The sequence below is a fragment of the Furipterus horrens genome, unplaced genomic scaffold (assembly GCF_987537825.1).
Source record: "Furipterus horrens unplaced genomic scaffold, mFurHor1.1.pri manual_scaffold_10, whole genome shotgun sequence".
Lineage (NCBI taxonomy): Eukaryota > Metazoa > Chordata > Mammalia > Chiroptera > Furipteridae > Furipterus > Furipterus horrens.
Genome location: NW_028327180.1, coordinates 73,359,124 through 73,377,219, shown reverse-complemented (window position 1 = coordinate 73,377,219; position 18,096 = coordinate 73,359,124). Strand labels below are relative to the sequence as shown.

At 41.6% G+C, this 18,096-nt stretch overlaps 3 protein-coding genes across 3 annotated transcripts; all 3 read left to right on the top strand.

Annotated features, from left to right (window-relative positions):
- Positions 1 to 635: 635 nt before the first annotated feature.
- On the top strand, positions 636 to 3,041 carry LOC150000662 (protocadherin alpha-3-like). Its single transcript, XM_090290248.1, has one exon. The coding sequence runs from the start codon at positions 636 to 638 to the stop codon at positions 3,039 to 3,041; it is 2,406 nt and encodes an 801-aa protein (XP_090146374.1).
- Positions 3,042 to 7,139: 4,098 nt separating this feature from the next.
- Positions 7,140 to 9,533, top strand: LOC150000661 (protocadherin alpha-5-like). Its single transcript, XM_090290247.1, has one exon. It carries the CDS (start codon positions 7,140 to 7,142, stop codon positions 9,531 to 9,533), a length of 2,394 nt encoding a protein of 797 aa, XP_090146373.1.
- Positions 9,534 to 13,720: 4,187 nt separating this feature from the next.
- LOC150000660 (protocadherin alpha-6-like) lies at positions 13,721 to 16,186 on the top strand. The gene has a single exon (XM_090290246.1). The coding sequence runs from the start codon at positions 13,745 to 13,747 to the stop codon at positions 16,184 to 16,186; it is 2,442 nt and encodes an 813-aa protein (XP_090146372.1). The 5' UTR covers positions 13,721 to 13,744.
- The last annotated feature ends 1,910 nt before the right edge of the window (positions 16,187 to 18,096 follow it).

The following is an 18,096-nucleotide window of genomic DNA, read 5'->3' as shown; positions in this document are numbered from 1 at the left end:
ATCCCACCCCAAAACCACCAGTTAATAGCATTTTAAGTTGCTTAACTTGTATATATGCTTCCACTTTCTTGTTTGTGAAAAGTAAAACATATTAATATACACCTCAGAGAAATGTTTTGAAAATTTAATGTGATAACACCATTAAAACAAATAGAACAGTGCTTGTCAAATGGGGACTATTTCCAATAGATGTCCACTGCTGTTACAACAGTAATCACTATTGTATTTTACACTATGTCATGGACTGGCAGCACTGAAAATAATGAATTAGTGTAAAAAGTTGTAAGGATATATTTTTATATAATATAAAGACTTTGAGGAGAGCTTGAAAGAAATTACAATGGAAAGAGTAATTTGGGAGAGTTCAAACGAAGTATAAGAAAAAGAAAACAAATACACATTTATTTAATGCTTACAATACACATTAATAGCCACATGATGCCGCTGTTCACCACAAGGTCTTTCATCACAAAAGATACACAGCGCGCGTTACGTACACAGATGACGCTTTTCCTCACCATTTCTGAAATACGGGCACAGCAAGGTTATTTAAGAAATGAAGAATAAAGATCTCAAATTATTTTTTTAATTTTGGACCCATGCAAGAGAGACCATATATTTGGAAGAAGGTTGCAATGGTGTTTTCCTGGAGAGAAGGTCTAGGAGCCCGGAGACAACTGCTTTCGCTTCTGCTCCTCGCAATCTGGGAGGCTGGGAGCTGCCAGGTCCACTACTCGGTCCCTGAGGAAGCCAATCACGGCACCTTCGTGGGCCGCCTCGCGCAGGACCTGGGGCTGGAGTTGGCGGAGCTGGTACCGCGCCTGTTCCGGGTGGCGTCCAAAGGCTATGGGGACCTTCTGGAGGTAAATCTGCAGAATGGCATTTTGTTTGTGAATTCTCGGATTGACCGCGAGGAGCTGTGCGGGAGGAGCGTGGAGTGCAGCATCCACCTGGAGGTGGTCGTGGAGAGACCGATGCAAGTTTTCCACGTGGAGGTGGAAGTGAAAGACATTAATGACAACCCGCCTGTTTTCCCAATGGCTGTAAAAAAATTGTTTATTTACGAATCCAGGCCGCCTGGTTCCCGGATTCCGCTAGAGGGCGCATCAGATGCAGATATAGGAGCGAATTCGCAGCTGACCTACGTTCTTAACTCCAATGAATATTTTACCTTGGATGTTAAAAGAAATGATGAGGAAATTAAATCCCTTGGACTCGTGCTGAAAAAAAATTTAAATCGAGAGGACACTCCTGAGCATAACTTACGAATAATGGCAGTTGATGGTGGGAAACCTGAGTTCACTGGCACTACTCAATTGACAATCACCATTCTAGATGTAAACGACAACGCCCCGGAGTTTGAGAAGTCGGTCTACAAAGTAAGATTATTTGAAAATGCACCAAATGGTACCCTAGCAGTGATTGTTAACGCCTCTGATTCGGATGAAGGAATAAATAAAGATATTGTATATTCTTTCAGTACAGACACTTCGGAAGATATTCTGTCGAAATTCCACTTGGACTCGGTTAATGGATACATCAGTGTAAAGGGTAATTTAGATTTCGAGGAGACTAAGTCATATGAAATCCAGATAGAAGCGACAGATAAAGGAAATCCCCCAATGGCAGATCACTGCACTGTCCTAGTGGAAATTTTAGACACCAATGATAATGTACCTGAGTTGGTTATCAAATCATTATCCTTACCTGTATTAGAAAATGCTCCACTTGGCACAATCATCGCCCTGATTAGCGTGTCTGACCGAGATTCCGGTCCCAATGGGCAGGTGACTTGCACCCTGTCACCCCACGTTCCCTTCAACCTGGTGTCTACCTTCAAGAATTACTATTCACTGGTGCTGGACAGAGCCCTGGACCGCGAGAGCGTGTCGGAGTATGTCGTAGTAGTGACCGCGCGGGACGGGGGCTCGCCTTCGCTGTCGGCCACAGCCAGCGTGTCCCTGGAGGTGGCTGACGTGAACGACAACGCGCCAGCGTTTGCGCAGCCCGAGTACACGGTGTTCGTCAAAGAGAACAACCCTCCGGGCTGCCACATCTTTACAGTGTCCGCGCGGGACTTGGACGCACAGGAGAACGCGCTGGTGTCCTACTCGCTGGTGGAGCGGCGGGTGGGTGAGCGTGCGCTGTCGAGCTACGTGTCTGTGCACGCGGAGAGCGGCAAGGTGTACGCACTGCAGCCTCTGGACCACGAGGAGCTGGAGCTGCTGCAGTTCCAGGTGAGCGCGCGCGACTCGGGCGTGCCGCCTCTGGATAGCAACGTGACCCTTCAGATGTTCGTGCTGGATGAAAACGACAATGCACCCGCCATGCTGGTGCCTGGGCCTGGCGGAAGGCTCGGCACTGTGAGCCAGCTGGTGTCTCGCTCGGCGGGCGCGGGCCACGTGGTAGGGAAGGTGCGCGCGGTGGACGCGGATTCTGGCTACAACGCGTGGCTGTCTTACGAGCTGCAGTCAGTGGAGGGTGGTGCTCGCGGCCCATTCCGCGTGGGGCTGTACACGGGCGAGATCAGCACGACGCGCGCCCTGGACGAGGCGGACGAGCCACGCCAGCGCCTGCTGGTGCTAGTGAAGGACCACGGCGAGCCGGCACTTGTGACTACAGCTACTGTGCTGTTGTCGCTGGTGGAGGGCGGCCAGGCGCCCAAAGCCTCTCGAGCGTCTTCCGGCACTGTGAGCGCAGAGAAGGCGCTGGTGGATGTGAACGTGTACCTAATCATCGCCATCTGTGCGGTGTCCAGCCTGTTGGTGCTCACGCTTCTGCTGTACACGGCGCTGCGGTGCTCGGCACCACCCACCGACGGAGCGTGCGGGCCGGGGAAGTCGATGCTGGTGTGCTCCAGCGCGGTTGGGAGCTGGTCCTACGCACAGCAGAGGCGGCAGAGGGTGTGCTCTGGCGAGGACCCGACAAAAACCGACCTCATGGCTTTTAGTCCTAGCCTTCCAGCTGGTCCATTTAGCAGGGATAGAGAAGAGCAACTGGATGTGGATGCTGATGTTTCTGCCAAAGTGAGTAGTTTTTAAAATCCTTTCAGTAATGTCTTTATCGTTTACCCCTCAATGTTTCTACTACTTTGGAAACATGTTACAGTTAAATACTCCATGTTTTTGGTGATTAGAGTTTTCCAAGTCCTGGTTTTGTGGTTGAAATATTTGAAAATCTTGTATCTAACGTTTTTGAACCGAATCAGCAAAAAGTACTGAGAACCATATTTGCAGTGTGTGTTATTTTGTTAGTAGGTGCAATAGTAAGATTATTTTTATCACTAAAGGTCTAGGTAGGATTTAAATATATTTTCCTGCATTATTTGCATTGTTTAGAATATTTGACTCCAAATGTGGTATACTAATCCCTGCACAATGCTTTAGTAGCTTTTGTCATTTTCGTTTGGAGTTCCTACTACATTTTAGTCCAAATGTCACTGGCCCATTTTATGAAGCAACCCTACATGCTTCCACTCCCTTTTATTATGCTCATATCTTCAGGTTCAATATTAATGTATTAAACCTGTTATCTGTTATGGAGCTTCTGTTGCTCCCTTATTCATTTCTCTGGAGCCTAAGTTCTCCCTCTCTGCTTGAACATGATTTATTTCAGCACTGTGCTCACATTTGGCAATATATGTATTGTTGCTGGTTTCCCAACTGGGTAAAAAAATAAATAGAATAATTTTATTGCTCTTAGAATTGTATCTTTGTTCATCTTCATTTTCTCACTACTTTTAATAGTGAGCATTAACATCAATAGAACGTAAAATTGTAACACTTGCTTTATATCATCATATATAAAATACTCTTTTTAGAAAGAGTATTATTGACCTTGTTAAGAATTATGATTTCTATTGATCAATTTGTTAAAAGTAATACTTATGTATAATTTAAAAACTATTCTACTAGGAAACTTATTAATCACTAACATCTTTTACATATGGTGTTAAGGATGCTTATATCCAAAAAGTTCAATAAGACAATGTCATATGGTGGTCTTCCTCCAAATACCAACCTGGCTATTAATGTGTCTCATGTAGGAAGTTTAAAGCTCCAAGTGACTTGCTCCAAATTCAATAAAATTGAAGTGAGATTATTTTTCAGTCATTTCCTTATTTGTTATTTGGTCATTTTCCCTAGCAAATAGTTGGGCTTCCATTCAAGTTTCCTTGCCACTGGAAACCAAAGCTTGGGCATATTAGAGACTGAGGAACCATCTAGTATTTCTAAACCATAAGAGAAAAAATGAGAAAACCAACCTTGTTCATGGAAGGTGAATGGGTTCCAGTGTATACAATTAAATAAAATGCCTTCCACACAAGTTATATACTATAACTTTCTACTTCCCTGTTTAAGCTTCCTTGCTGAAACCTGGTTAACACTCAATGACATTGTGGGGAAGGCTAACATAAAACAGTGAGATAATTCTTCCCTTTCTCCTTTTCATTTCATTTTTCTGGCACTATCCTTTCCTACACTCTGTCTATCCAGTATTAGCCACAGCTTTTCCAACCTCAGTTCACTATTTTATTAGGCCTCATTTTTATCCTTTTATAAATAATAGAGTCATGCAATGTTCTTGTCTCCAGGATATGGTACTTCAGTCTTCAAATGCAGCCCTCCTCTTCAAATTATTGACTAAGAAGTTCCCAGTTAATAAGACATTTTAAAGACTTTTGAGCCTTTCTCCTTAGAGATATATTGCTGCTATACCAGGTGAATACTGAATAGTTTCCCAATAAATATCCTTTCTATTCTGTTGCATTCTTATATATGTATTTAATTATTTTGCAAAATAAATGGACAGGGAGTCCTTTTCACTTTCTTCCATTGTGTTTGACATCTGTGATCACTTTGTACAAAGCTGCAGTTTGGGTCCTCAAACAGTGAAACTCTGATTTATTTTTTAATTCAGAAAAAAATTGTGAGTGTAGCTCTTCATATAATGGGAGACTAAAGTCATTTTCATTATACTGATATTTTTTTCTCCTAGACAACCATGGAGGAAAGAGGTTATGAACATAAGAGGCAAAAAAAAAGTCTAAAAATTGCTACCAAATGTCCTTCCATATGAAGTTTCTTTATATCAGGAAATTATATTGTGCTGTATTAATTGGGGCTTATTCATTGTCTGTTAAAGCTCAGATGTCTCAAAGATCATGATTACCAAGGACTGGAATGAAAACTAAGCTAAATTCCAGGTTTTCAATATGGATATTCATATATAAATTAGGGCAATAGCTAAGGATAATATTTTTATATCTTTGCAAAATTATAGAGGCTGCTGATGCATCATATTTTCCTGACTAGATCTGTGACCACCTTAATTTAATGTATCTTATCAGTTATCAGTTAACTCAGGGCACATCAGAGAAGGAAAACTCTGACTCCAAAAAACCTCCGCTGCCTTGCGGCATACCTCTTCAGGGGAAAGGCTAAGGGAGTAAACCCCGACAGAAAATCTGGAGCCGGAGTCCCTAAGGCGGTTTGACGTTGTAGTCAACACTGGCAACTCCTGCGGCACACCTGAAGCCAAGCTGTATTGACTCCGTCTTTCCCTTGGACCCTTCAGCTGCGAAGAGAGGGGGGGTCTGCTGCATGGGCAACAGCAGACCCTCCATATCACCCTGCCCAGGCCCTGTAGCTTCAGCTTCACTGGAGAGGACACTCCAGCGTCATCGCAAGATGTCGATTCAACACGGGAGGAGACAGATACCGTGTCACTCCCGAGTTGGACTGCACAGCCATTCTCGGCGGTGCAGATAGACTCTTAAGAAGCTACACCATCGTCTCTCGAGACGGACGGCAGCCGACGATATCAGTTAATCGAAAAGAACAAAATCATTCTATGAGGTACATATTCAGCAAATACTACTTAAGTATTCTGAGCTTTTAGACTATTAAGACAAAACACTTCTTTTGAAAAGTTTATATTTCAAAAAAGATAATTAGACACACATACCACAATATCCACAAAAAAGAAGTTAATATCATAAATGGCCAGTGATCCAATCTGGGTGCAATAGTATATACAAGAAATTAAAGATGCCTGCCCAATCTGTTTAATCATAAAAGTCTTCATTAGTCAAGGAGGTTTTAAATGATTATAAAATGTGGGAAATTGCTTTGCTAAGTGTTTGGAAATGATAAATATTATATAGGCAAGGGACAAAATGAGTTACATTTGTTTAGTGAAAAATTTTGTTGGAAGCAGTAAAGTGACCACTTTGACTAAAATATATGAGCAATATAGGAGAAAACAGAAGGTTAGGCATGTTAGACACTGGAGAATGGGCAAATATTTGTAAACCACAAGACAAATGAGAATACCAGTCTTAATCATGGGAAGTGAATGGATTTCAGTGAATAATATTCTTTAGAATATTTTTTCGAACAAATTATATGCCATAACACCCTACTTATTTGTTAAATATTCCTTGCACCTTCAGCCCTTAGATGATTTAAGGAAGACTGTCAATTAAATGTTCGTCTTTTCTTCCTTCTTTGAACAATTTCAAAATTCCCTTTCAATGGCTTATTCTTGGTACAAGAGGTTCCTTATAGATTGGTTCTCTGAAGATGTCAACATCTGGAATATGAAATCCAAAGATGAAGAGTATCATCGTTAATAACAACCTACCTGCATTCTCAGAAACCCATGAGTTCTCCTAACCATTACTTTACAATTGTATGTTTACGAAGTGTATGTAACTATAGTTGGGTCTCTGTAAATGCTTAACACCTATGGGAAAAAAGGATTTCCACTTAAAAGCTGCCCCTGTGGTGAAACTAAGATTTACACTCAAGCAGAATTACAAAATGTGATTCCATTCTCCAATGGTATTAAAGTATGCAAGATGCCTGAAAGAATAAATAAGATTTAGCAGCATAGGGTATGAATTTCCAGAATCAATTACTTACAGTTTGGAGCCACATGATGTCGCTCTGTACCATAAAATGACCTAATGGAGAAAGGAAGGGAAAAAAAAAAAATCCCCTCTTATAGTAAAGAAGCTGTATCCATTATCCAGATGCTGAAAAACGGAGGATGCAGCGACATTGTGCTAAATGGTTAGAAGATATCTTGATTTTGAAATAAGATCCCTTAATGAGAACAAGCACTGCAGGCTTGAGATGGAGTTTTCCTGGGAGAGATGCCAGGAATCTCGGCGTCTGCTGCTCTCACTTCTGCTCCTCGCGGCCTGGGAGACTGGGAGCGGCCAGGTCCACTACACCGTCCCCGAGGAGGTCAAACACGGCACCTTCGTGGGCCGCATCGCGCAGGACCTGGGGCTGGAGCTGGCGGAGCTGGTGCCTCGCCTGTTCCGAGTGGCATCCAAAGGCCACAGGGACCTTCTGGAGGTAAATCTGCAGAATGGCATTTTGTTTGTGAATTCTCGAATCGACCGCGAGGAGCTGTGCGGGAGGAGCGTGGAGTGCAGCATCCACCTAGAGGTGATCGTGGAGAGGCCACTGCAGGTTTTCCACGTGGAGGTGGAGGTGAAGGACATTAATGACAACCCGCCAAGGTTCTTCCGACAAGAACAAAGATTATTTATTTTAGAATCAAGACTAGCGGATTCTCGGTTTCCGCTAGAGGGCGCATCTGATATGGATATCGGAGCAAACGCAGAACTGAGGTACAAGTTAAATTCTAATGAATATTTTCATTTGGATGTGAAAACAAATGAAGAAGAAACAAACATTTTAGAGCTAGTATTGAAGAAGCCAGTAGATAGAGAAGAAACCCAAGAACATCGTTTATTATTGTTTGCAGTTGATGGAGGAAAACCTGAATTAACAGGTAGTGTTCAGTTATTGATCAATGTATTGGATGCAAATGATAATGCCCCGGTATTTGATAAATCAATTTATAACGTTAGGTTAGTGGAAAATGCACCTAATGGAACGTTAGTTATTAAACTGAACGCCACAGATGCAGATGAGGGTATTAATAAGGAAATAGTCTACCTCTTTAGTAATCTTGTTCTGGACAATGTAAAATCTAAATTTATAATCAATTCTAATAGTGGGGAAATAACAGTTAAGGGAGACCTGGATTATGAAGACTGCAATTTATATGAAATTAATATTGATGCTGTGGATAAAAGTTCATTCCCATTAACTGGACACTGCAAAGTAATAGTTAAACTACTGGATGAGAATGATAATTCCCCAGAAATAGTGATAACCTCCCTCTCTCTGCCTGTCCAAGAGGATGCTTCACTAGGCACTGTCATCGCCCTGATTAGTTTGTCCGACCGCGACTCTGGTGCAAACGGAAAGGTGACATGCACCCTGTCTCCACACGTTCCTTTCAAGCTGGTGTCCACTTTCAAGAATTACTATTCACTGGTACTGGACAGAGCCCTGGACCGCGAGAGCATGTCGGAGTATGCCGTAGTAGTGACCGCGCGGGACGGGGGTTCGCCTTCATTGTCGGCCACAGCCAGCGTGTCCGTGGAGGTGGCCGACGTGAACGACAACGCGCCGGCATTCGCGCAGCCCGAGTACACGGTGTTCGTCAAGGAGAACAACCCGCCAGGCTTCCACATCTTCACAGTGTCCGCGCGGGACTTGGACGCACAGGAGAACGCGCTGGTGTCCTACTCGCTGGTGGAGCGGCGGGTGGGCGAGCGTGCGCTGTCGAGCTACGTGTCTGTGCACATGGAGAGCGGCAAGGTGTACGCATTGCAGCCCCTGGACCACGAGGAGCTGGAGCTGCTGCAGTTCCAGGTGAGCGCGCATGACGCGGGAGTGCCGCCTCTGGGCAGCAACGTGACGCTGCAGGTGTTCGTGCTGGATGAGAATGACAATGCGCCCTCCCTGCTGTCGCCAAGGCCAGACACCGGGGTCGGCACTGTGAGCCAGCTGGTGTCTCGGTCGGCGGGCGCGGGCCACGTGGTAGGGAAGGTGCGCGCGGTGGACGCGGATTCTGGCTACAACGCGTGGCTGTCTTACGAGCTGCAGTCAGTGGAGGGTGGTGCTCGCGGCCCATTCCGCGTGGGGCTGTACACGGGCGAGATCAGCACGACGCGCGCCCTGGACGAGGCGGACGAGCCAGGCCAGCGCCTGCTGGTGCTAGTGAAGGACCACGGCGAGCCGGCACTTGTGACTACAGCTACTGTGCTGTTGTCGCTGGTGGAGGGCGGCCAGGCGCCCAAAGCCTCTCGAGCGTCTTCCGGCACTGTGAGCGCAGAGAAGGCGCTGGTGGATGTGAACGTGTACCTAATCATCGCCATCTGTGCGGTGTCCAGCCTGTTGGTGCTCACGCTTCTGCTGTACACGGCGCTGCGGTGCTCGGCACCACCCACCGACGGCGCGTGCGGGCCGGGGAAGCCCACGCTGGTGTGCGCCAGCGCGGTTGGGAGCTGGTCCTACTCGCAGCAGGGGCGGCAAAGGGTGTGCTCTGGGGAGGGGCCTCCCAAGACAGACCTCATGGCTTTCAGTCCCAGCCTACCTCAGGGTCCCAGCTCTGCAAACAACGTGAGTCTCAAGTATTTTATTCATTGCAATTTTTCGTCATAAGTCTTTAATATTTTCCTCTATATTTTTTCTTTTAAATAATGGTTTTATATTTACTATTTTTTTAAATGTAAATTTTCTGTTGGTACTAACTCATTTACTTAAAATTATCCTTAAGCTTAAAATTAACTTTGGTTTTTTGGAGATAATTCTTTGCACTATAGAGTTTATTTGTGACATTCCCCCTTTTTATTAAGTTTTTAAGTTTGTAGTTAATTGATTCGTTTTTTTATGATAGGAAGTGTTTCAAAAATTAAATTTTAATAAACATTTTAACTTTCAGTCTTAGGAAATGTAAGAAGATATTTGTAAGACATATATTTGGAGTTTTATTTATTCTCAAAGCCCCATATTATGGTACATCAAAATGCTTTTACATCGTTAAATCAGTTTGTCTTTTGTTCTCTGTTGAATATTAATTATTTCAGCATTTTTGTTACACAAATTTAATTTTTTTTATTGGTAATATTTGTGCAGTGAATGATTCTTTTCAGGTTTGTCTAAACAGTCTTGCATACTCATGATGAATTTATAGTTTAACATTTTTTAGCTTCAATTGTTTCATTTTATTCATTTTTAATAGGAAATACATTTACATTGTTTAAAATGTTTCCCTTCTACTCCCAATAACAAGCCACTTAATACACCTTGAAAATTTCAAACAGTGCCATATTTTGGTTATTTCTCTGGAGATAGTTTCTTTATATATAAATAAACTGTTCTCTCCTATTTTAATCTATAATATTCATACTGCTTTTCCTTCTGTTTTCTTCAATCAGTGTATCTTGACCAAGACATATTACTCAAGGGGATGTTTTTTCACAGGCCTATGGAGTCCTGTTCTGTAGATATATCATAAAATTTTCCCTTAGCATCAGCATTTAGTGAAACAATGATTAGTTTTTGTTTAACTTGCATTTTTCCAATTTAGAAATTACAATATTGGTGAGAAGTCATGAAATCTCATAGTTTGGAAAATCTTAAACCCTAACATTTTTGAATTAGAAAATTTTGGTACTTATGGTTGCTTTTCTGTTTTTAGGTCAAATAAGTGTGCCATGATACCAACTTCCCTCTTGAGTTGGTTTTTTACCAATATAATTGAGTATAACAAAGCTATACATTTGAATCTACCATAGGCAAATGTGCTCTCCATCTCAATTACAGAGAACTGTTTTTTATACTTGTTGAAAAAACAATGTGGTTTAGCAGGTAGTTAATATTTCACAGTTCATATGATAAAAATGTCAATTCCCATTTTTATTGCTGCCTATTTCTTGCATTCTCACATATATTTAATTTTATAAATACACTGTATCACAGTATTAAAATATTTTATGACCTTACTACTTTGGGGGAATCCTAGAAATTGAGAAGTGAGTTCTCACCACTGTGTAAACTTGTGGTTAGCAATGGTCATATTTTAAGAAATGAAGTTAATTTAGTGTTAAAATAGAAATTCTTTGATTTATGTTACAACTGAAATCTTTCTTTGGTGGGAGAAGAAGCTGTTCATAGATTGACTAAAGCGTTTCTCTACATAATCTTATCCCTTGACTAGAATGAATTTTTTTGTAAATAAATGAACAAATATATAAACTTTTTCTCATGAGAGGACCAACATTTTCCTTTTCCATGTTAATTTATTTTACATAAAGGATTTCAGTAAAATTGTATATTTTTCTATTAAAGCAACTAAACAGAATTATTATAACTATCCACTTAATTGGACTATATTATAAACTTTCTGAGAATTGCTGAGGACTGCAATGGAATAATAGATTTGATATTTAAGTTTAATATACTAATTAGAAAGTTGAAATTTGAAAAGATGCTTCACTTATGGCAAAACTTAGGAAACACCTTAACTACTCTAGAAAACCTACAATAATAAGATTGCAGGTCAAATATATCTTTTTTCAAGGATTAATCTTCCTGCAAACAAAGGAATCTTTTCTTTTAGAGGTTAATATCAGTTAGTAAATGAACTTTCTGTTTACCCAAAATAACTGCAATAAAAAGCTAGTGATAAGGACTTTACATAGATCCACGTTATTATTTTAAGGTGTAACATATTGGTAAGAGCTTTGATTACAGTTGTTTGTGAGGATTTTACAAGTACATCAGAATTTTGAGGGAGGGTGGGTTTGGCATGCATCTATTTAAAAGTCTCTTTTCTTTTGTGACTCTTATTTCTCCATTTGAGGAAGAGTGTAATCACCTCCAGCTGATGACATTAAGAATGAATTCATAGTGAAATTTGAGCTTTACTTTAATATGAAGGTAATTTTTTACAGGTAAAGATAGAGGTAATTTTATAAAAACAACTTGAATGAAGATTGTATTGAAGAAGAAGACAAGAAAGTGATCTATATTGTCTGTGAAATAAAATTCATATTGGAGAATAGTTGAAAATAGCCTACGGTCATATATTAGGTCATGTAGAAGTTATTCTAATGTTTTGGACTTTCTGAGTTTAGTGCAATACAATAAAAGCTGTATTCGTGATGATAAACATGGTGGTATGTGAAAAGAAAGACCAACTGTAGGCAGACTCTGAATAGGGTGGGTAGTGGAGAAGAGGTAATAAAAAATTCACATTGGTGGCATGGAGAGTGATCATATCATTAAAATGAGTATTTTGAGGGTTGAATTTGGGGTTATTAATAAATTCTCTTCATAATCTTCAAACTGTGATTAAATTATTTTCTAGGAATTATCATCATGTATGGGTGAGAATGACAATTATAATAATAGAAATGAGGTAAGATGTAGGTTTGGGAATACCTTTAATAAAACTATTTTTATCATTTATTTATTTATTTTTTCTGTGTGGTTGCCTCTCACTCGCTTCCCCAGCTGGGGACCTGACGTGCAACCTAGTAATGTGTCCTAGCTGGGAATCGAACCAGTGACACTTGGCTCGCAGGCCGACACTCAATCCACTGAGCCACAGCAGCCAGGGCTTTATTTTTATCATTTATTTTAATTGCATTTTCCCATTACCATTTATTCCTCTTATATCCTCTTCCACCTTCACCCACTCATCCCCCCAGCAATCACCACACTGTTGTCCATCTCCATTAGTTCTTTTTCTTTTTGCTTGATCTCTCTAACACCTAACACCCCCTGCAAGCTGCCAGACTGCTCTCTATCTATGAATCTGTCTCTATTCTGCTTGTTAGTTCAGTTTGTTCATTAGATTCTATATGAGTGAAATCATATGGTATTTTTCTTTCCCAGACTGGCTTATGTCACTTAGCACAATGTTCTCTAGGTCCATCCATGCTGTTGAAACATTGGAAGTTAGTGAGAACACTTAAAGGAAAGCATATAAAAGGTTGAGGTGGAGAGAGAAAGATGAGGTCATTTAGGAGTAGCTGAAGGATCACAACATTAAAGAACAATGGGTAGAAATTTCACTAGAATTAGCAATGATAGAGAAGTATGTGAAGGAAAATGTTTTAAGAGGGAGGCCTAATATAAACTGCAGAGAAATTTTAAAATGTAAAGAATATATAGCATAATCTTTATCTTCCATTATTAAATAAAAAACCAATAGGAGTATTTGGTATTCATTGAACAAAGAAAGAATGAACTTTAATAAACTATGAAGTTTTAAAATTTTGGGTAAACTTTGTTAATTCAAAATTACATTCTTTTCTAAGAGCAAAACATAACAGCATGTTTTGTGACAGAAATATATGCAAGTGTTTTCTCTTCTACATAAGAAGTGTAGAAGAGTTTTTATTTCTAATCCCCAAACCTAGTTCAAATCACATTTAATTTTCTGTATTGGTTGATAACAGTATTTAAATTATTGGAAGGGAAGTTGTTTCACTGTGAATAATTTAACCTCTTACTTTACTCTAAACTATAAAAGGAGTCAGGCAAGATGAAACTGACTCTGCAAATTACAAACATGAAGAGAATTACTATTAAAAGTAAAGTCGTTTTTTTAAAAAATTAAGGAACTATATAGCATAATGTAGTTATAGGAATTCTTTTCTACTTACACTTTGGAGCCGCGTGATGTCGCTGTCTACCATGAAGTAACATCTAACTATTATTCAAACAGTCCTCCTATTACTGTATCGCTCCACCAGTGCAGAATGATGGCGGGCGCAAAAGATTTGGATTAATAGACTCAGAGCAAACAGTATTTCACCTCAATGCCTAAACATCTTCTGGTGGAAATAAAACAAGTATTTGACATGGTTATTACTCCGGAACGCCGACTGGGATCCCGGTGCCTGCTCCTCTCGCTTTTGTTCTTAGCCCTCTGGGAGTCTGGAAGAGGTCAGGTCCGCTACTCAGTCCCCGAGGAGGCCAAACATGGCACCTTCGTGGGCCGCATTGCGCAGGACCTGGGGCTGGAGCTGGCGGAGTTGGTGCCACGCCAGTTCCGGATGGCGTCCAAAGGCCACGGGGACCTTCTGGAGGTAAACCTGCAGAATGGTATTTTGTTTGTGAATTCTCGGATCGACCGCGAGGAGCTGTGTGGGCGGAGCCTGGAGTGCAGCATCCACCTGGAGGTAATCGTGGAGAGGTCGTTGCAGGTTTTCCACGTGGAGGTGGAAGTGAAGGACATTAACGACAATCCTCCTGTGTTCGCGGTAAAGGAACAAAGAGTACTGGTTTACGAATCTAGGCTGCCAGATTCTCTGTTTCCACTAGAGGGCGCGTCGGATGAAGATGTGGGCTCAAACTCCATGTTAACCTATAAACTCAGTTCCAGTGAATATTTCACACTAGATGTGAAAACAAACCGTGATGACAATATACAAATTGGGCTCATGTTAAGGAAATCCCTGGACCGAGAGGAAACTCCCGAACATAACTTATTGCTCATGGCCACTGACGGAGGCAAACCTGAGCTCACTGGAACCCTTCAGGTTCTCGTCATTGTGCTGGATGTGAATGACAATGCTCCCAGTTTCCAACGATCTGAATATGAAGTAAAAATATTTGAAAACACAGACAATGGAACAATAGTTATCAGACTAAATGCTTCTGATCCAGATGAAGGATCTAATCAGGAGATTTATTATTCTTTTAATAGCCTTGTTCCATCCATGGTTATTGACCAGTTTAGCATAGATTCAAATACTGGAGAAATAACAATTCGAAAGAATCTGGATTTTGAGAAGGCGAATTCATATAAATTCCGCATTGATGCCACGGACAGAGGCCACCCACCGATGGCGGGTCACTGTACAATTTTGGTAAAAGTCTTAGATGTTAATGATAACGTCCCTCAGATTTCCTTGACTTCATTGTCCCTTCCAGTGAGGGAGGACGCTCCACTCGGTACTGTGATTGCGCTAATCAGCGTGTCTGACCGAGATGCTGGAGCCAATGGTCAGGTGACCTGCTCCTTGATGCCTCACGGGCCCTTCAGGCTAGTTTCCACCTTCAGGAATTACTATTCACTGGTGCTGGACAGCGTCCTGGATCGCGAGAGTGTGTCGGACTATGCGGTAGTAGTGACCGCGCGGGACGGGGGCTCGCCTTCGCTGTCGGCCACAGTCAGCGTGTCCGTGGAGGTAGCCGATGTGAACGACAACGCGCCGACTTTCGCGCAGCCCGAGTACACAGTGTTCGTCCAGGAGAACAACCCGCCGGGCTGCCACATCTTTACAGTGTCTGCGCAAGATTTGGACGCACAGGAGAACGCGCTGGTGTCCTACTCGCTGGTGGAGCGGCGGGTGGGCGAGCGTGCGCTGTCGAGCTACGTGTCTGTGCACGCGGAGAGCGGCAAGGTGTACGCACTGCAGCCTCTGGACCACGAGGAGCTGGAGTTGCTGCAGTTCCAGGTGAGCGCGCGTGATGCGGGAGTGCCGCCTCTGGGCAGCAACGTGACGCTGCAGGTGTTCGTGCTGGACGAGAACGACAATGCACCCGCGCTGCTGCCTCCTGGGGCGGGCGGTGGGGGCGTCGGGGTGAGCGAGCTGGTTGTGGCACGGTCGGTGGGCGCGGGCCACGTGGTGGCGAAGGTGCGCGCGGTGGACGCGGACTCTGGCTACAACGCGTGGTTGTCTTATGAGCTGCAGCCGGCGGCTGCTGGTGCGCGCTCTCCGTTCCGAGTGGGACTGTACACAGGCGAGATCAGCACGACGCGCACTCTGGAGGAGGCAGAGGAACCGCGCCAGCGCTTGCTGGTGCTGGTGAAGGACCACGGGGAGCCAGTGCTCGTGGCTACGGCCACTGTACTGCTGTCTCTGGTGGACAGTGGCCAGGTGCCAAAGATCTCGTTACGTGCATCTTCCAGCGCTGCGGTCGTGGAGAGGGTTCTGGTGGACGTGAACGTGTACCTAATCATCGCCATCTGCGCGGTGTCCAGCCTGTTGGTGCTCACGCTGCTGCTGTACACGGCGCTGCGGTGCTCGTCACCGCCCACTGATGGCGTGTGCGGGCCAGGGAAGCCCACGCTGGTGTGTTCCAGCGCGGTGGGGAGCTGGTCCTACTCGCAACAGAGGCGGCAGAGGGTGTGCTCTGGGGAGGGGCCACCCAAGACCGATCTCATGGCCTTCAGCCCTAGTCTGCCACCCTGTCCTGTAGTAGCGGATATAGGAGAACGTCAAGATTTAAATGATGATCATTGTGGCAAAGTAAGTGAATTTTCATGTACAATTATTTGTTATTTTGAAATATAATTATTTTCGCAATGTTTCTCTTTAAACTTTTCTATTCTTAAAAATTTGTATAATTTCATATTACATACATCTTTTCATTTTTTCTTTTAACTATAATCCTTTGGTCTGTTATTAACCTTAAGGTGAAATCAGACATTAACATTATTCTGCACCACAAGAATTTTGCCTTCAAACTCAAAAATTTTTGACACGTACATTTCTGGTCTATTAAAATTTTGCACTTATAATAGTATTTTTCTGACTAATTCTGTAAAACTATATCTTTCCATTTGAACTTTAGAGTAGTTATTTCTCATTTACTCACTTTAAAATATGATGACATTTTAACACCACTTTATTACTTATTCTTTTTTTTATTACTTATTCTTTTACTCTTTCTGTTTCTCTTTCTTTTCATTCTTTTGCTGGTGAATTTTATTGAACTATCACTATTAAGTTATCTATTTTGTGTAAGGACTCTGTCCATCTTATCTTGTTCTTTATATTCCCTTTGAACCCAGAGATTCCAAGGGTCTGTAGTGTTATTGTTGGTCTTTTAAACCACTTAGAAATAAAGGACAGAACTTTAGTTAGCCAACTGAGTACTTCCAGTTGAGATGAAGGAGTGAAAGGGTAAATTTCATAATCTTTTAATTACCATGTGTCACCCATATTATTGTTCAGTATATCAGGGATCCAAACATGGGAGAAATAGTAATTAAATGAAATCTGGACTTTGATCAAATACATCCATGTAAAATCTGCTTTCCTCAGACAGTGGCAATTTTTTATTTATATTTGAGTTTTATTTGGTGGATTTGTTTTTATGGAGAGTTATACCTTCTAATTTAATGCATTCACTGTTTTTTCTGTATTATGATTTTAACTATTCACTACTCCTGTACATGAAAGCAACAGGCTGTAGTGTTAAGTTGTGTGAGTTTTGAAGCCATCCTTTCTTTCCTAAATTTCATCCCTATCATTTGTTCTGTGCAGTATGGATAACTGTTTAAACTCTCACTTTCCAGTTTACCAGCTGTAAAGTTGGGGTGATAAACAGTATCTAGCACAAAGAATTTGAAGTATTTAGTAAATTTCTACTTATAAAGTACTCATAATAGTATGTGTTAAACAGTATTTAACAAATTAGCTACTATTTTGTGAAGAATAGAATAATTTTAAATGTCAAAATGTTGTCATCATACCTTCTATATTACTTTGATTTTGTGTGAGGATTACATGTTTTGTTATTCATAGGGTGACATAATTGCCAAATTAATTCCAGGTGTCTCTAGTATTTGAAATGCCATGTACTATACTGAAAAGATAACTTAAAACCAGTTTTTCAAAGTTGAAAATTGAATTAAGACTTGGCAGTGCAAAAGATGTTTGAATTCATAAAAAAACAGTTAAGTTGCTGAGCCCTCAGTGCTTTGCTGAAGGTGGTTTTAACTTCTTGTGTTGTCTAAGTTTTACAAGAAAATACTAGATTATCTTTAACTAGAGTGGGATATTTTCCCATCTTTAAAAGTTGCTCAAGGTCCATGAGAGGACTCCATTGCATTTATGCTTCCCAATGTGTTCATTTTCCATTCTTGAAATGACGAAATCATTAATAATATTTTATGTTTTTTAAAAATAAGTAAGCACATGATAATTTTTAAACATACACTTAAAAGTGACAAAATAGGCCATGGTTATACTAATTAACAAAGCACATAATTTGGATAGATAGTTAAATATAAGAACCTTAAAAACAACATGCTTTCTTAGGAAACAGAGGAGAAGCATAGCCATTACTCTTGAAGATACATTTTTAAAAGATTCTAGGCAGGTCTCCAAGAGCATGATGTTGTGCTAAGACTCATTGAATGAACAGGCTCTGGTGCCTGGCTTCAAGAAGTTTCTAGAAAAATAAAGATGTATGTCAT